General features: G+C 62.5%; 1 protein-coding gene across 1 annotated transcript; it reads left to right on the forward strand.

Moving 5' to 3' along the window:
- Positions 1-6: 6 nt before the first annotated feature.
- LOC122194117 (zinc finger protein 638-like) lies at positions 7-1902 on the forward strand (the record flags this gene model as incomplete). Its single annotated transcript, XM_042895040.1, has 2 exons — positions 7-1053; positions 1784-1902. Coding segments are annotated over exons 1-2 (843 nt in total), but the record flags the coding sequence as incomplete, so codon positions are not given.
- Between the last annotated feature and the right edge of the window lie 41 nt (positions 1903-1943).

Here is a 1943-nt window from a genome sequence, read left to right on the forward strand (position 1 = left end):
CCTCCATCCCTCCTTGTTGTCCCTCCATCCCTCCTTGGCCTGTTGCTGCCTCCCATTGAGCACAGACGTTGGCTGGCCGCGCCGTGCCGCCCTCGGTTCAGTCCTGCTGTTCCCCTCCCCAGGAAGAAGAGCTGTTCCCCTTCAATTTGGACGAGTTCGTTACGGTGGACGAGGTGATAGAGGAGAGCGAATCTCCGGTGAGAACGCAGCACTCTCAGCCCAAGGGGAAGAGGAAGGAATGTTCCAGGAGCGCCTGGGAGCCCAGCTCCAAGAGGAGGAAGGACAGGAGCTCCCCGCAGCGCCTGGCCGAGGCCCGGCTGTCCTTCGTCATGTTGGATGAGATCGGCGAGGAGGAGGAGGAGGCCGGCGCGCAGCTGGGGATGCTGGTGGTGGACGAGGTGGTGGAGGAGGACGAGCTGGCGGGGGAGGCGGGCGGCGAGCAGCGGGCGCTCGTGGCTTTGGACGAGCTGCGCGAGCGGGGCGGCGCACCGACGGACGGCGGCGTTACGGAGGGACGGCGATCGAAACCGGAGCCTTTGGTGACCGTGGATGAAATCGGGGAGGTGGAGGAGCTGCCGCTGAACGAACCCACGGAGCTGAGCGGCAAGGAGGAGGAGAAGGGCGGCGCCGAGGATCCCTGCCAGGTGCCCGACGATCCCAGCGCCTTGGTGACGGTGGATGAGATCCGCGAGGAGGACGGCGGCGCGGCGTGGGATGAGGCCAACGAGGACGAGGACGATTTCCTGGCTGATTTCAACCGGCTGAAGGAGGAGCTGAACTTTGTGACGGTGGACGAGGTTGGGGAGGAGGATGAGGAGGAGGAGGAGGAGGAGAAGGAGGAGGAGGAGGAAAGCGCTTTGCCGGGGAAAGAGCCGAAGGGAGGTGAAGACGAGGAGGAAATTGCTGCTGCTGTGGGACCAGAGGAAGAAACGGCCGCCGGTGCAGGACCAGAAGAGGAGGACATCGTTGCTGTTGCAGGGCCGGAAGAGATGGAAGTTCTGGGTGCTGCTCATCCAGAGGAAGAAGAAGAAAGTGCGGCCTCCAAACCAAAAGGTGAGGAAGTGCTGGTAGATGGGGAGCAGGAATGGGGTGCGTGGGGAAGGGACGAAGGGAGACGTGTGGGGGTGAGAGGAGAGCTGCAGAGTGGGTCTGTGTGCAGAATGGGCTGGGAAAGGGTGAAGGGAGGCGTAAGGGAGCCAAGAGAGCTCTAGGTAACCCAGGGAGCTGCAGGCTGTGACATCCGAGCCCAGTTGGCAGGCAGGGCTGAAGGGAGGCTGTGCTGGGAGCCAGAGAGGGGCTGGAACACCTCTGCTGTGGGGACAGGGAGGGAGCTGGAGCTGTGCAGCATGGAGGGGGCTCGGAGGAGACCATATTGTGACCTTCCAGGACCTGAAGGGGCCCTATGGGAAAGCTGGAGACAGACTTCGTAAGGGCAGGTAGTGAGAGGATGAGGGGAAATGGCTTGAAACTTAAAGGGGGTGGATTTAGACTGGGTGATAGGAGGGCATCCTTCATGAGCAGCAGGTTGCCCAAGGAGGCTGTGGATGCCCCAGCCCTGCAGGCGTTGGAGGCCAGGCTGGATGTGGCTGTGGGCAGCCTGGGCTGCAGGTTGGTGACCTGCACACAACAGGGGGTTGGATGAGATGAGAGCTGTGCTCCTGTGCAACCCAGGCCATTCTAGGGTTCTGAACAGGTCCCCCATTGAGGCTGTGGGTGCCCACAAGTGCTGTTTCCTGCATCCCAAAGGCCGGGACGGCCCTCAGCTCACTGCCATCCTTCTCAGGTCTGGATTACCTCCTCCCCAAGGCCGGCTTCTTCTGCCAAATCTGCTCCCTGTTCTACTCAGATGAGACCTCAGTGAAGAATCACTGCCGCACGGCGCTGCACCAGCAGAACGCAGAGGTGGGCTGTGGGCTGGGGGGGCTGCATGGATCGGGGGGGTC

The sequence above is a fragment of the Lagopus leucura genome, unplaced genomic scaffold (assembly GCF_019238085.1).
Source record: "Lagopus leucura isolate 7727_CA_CO unplaced genomic scaffold, USGS_WTPT01 28104-0_obj-0_obj, whole genome shotgun sequence".
NCBI classification, from domain to species: domain Eukaryota; kingdom Metazoa; phylum Chordata; class Aves; order Galliformes; family Phasianidae; genus Lagopus; species Lagopus leucura.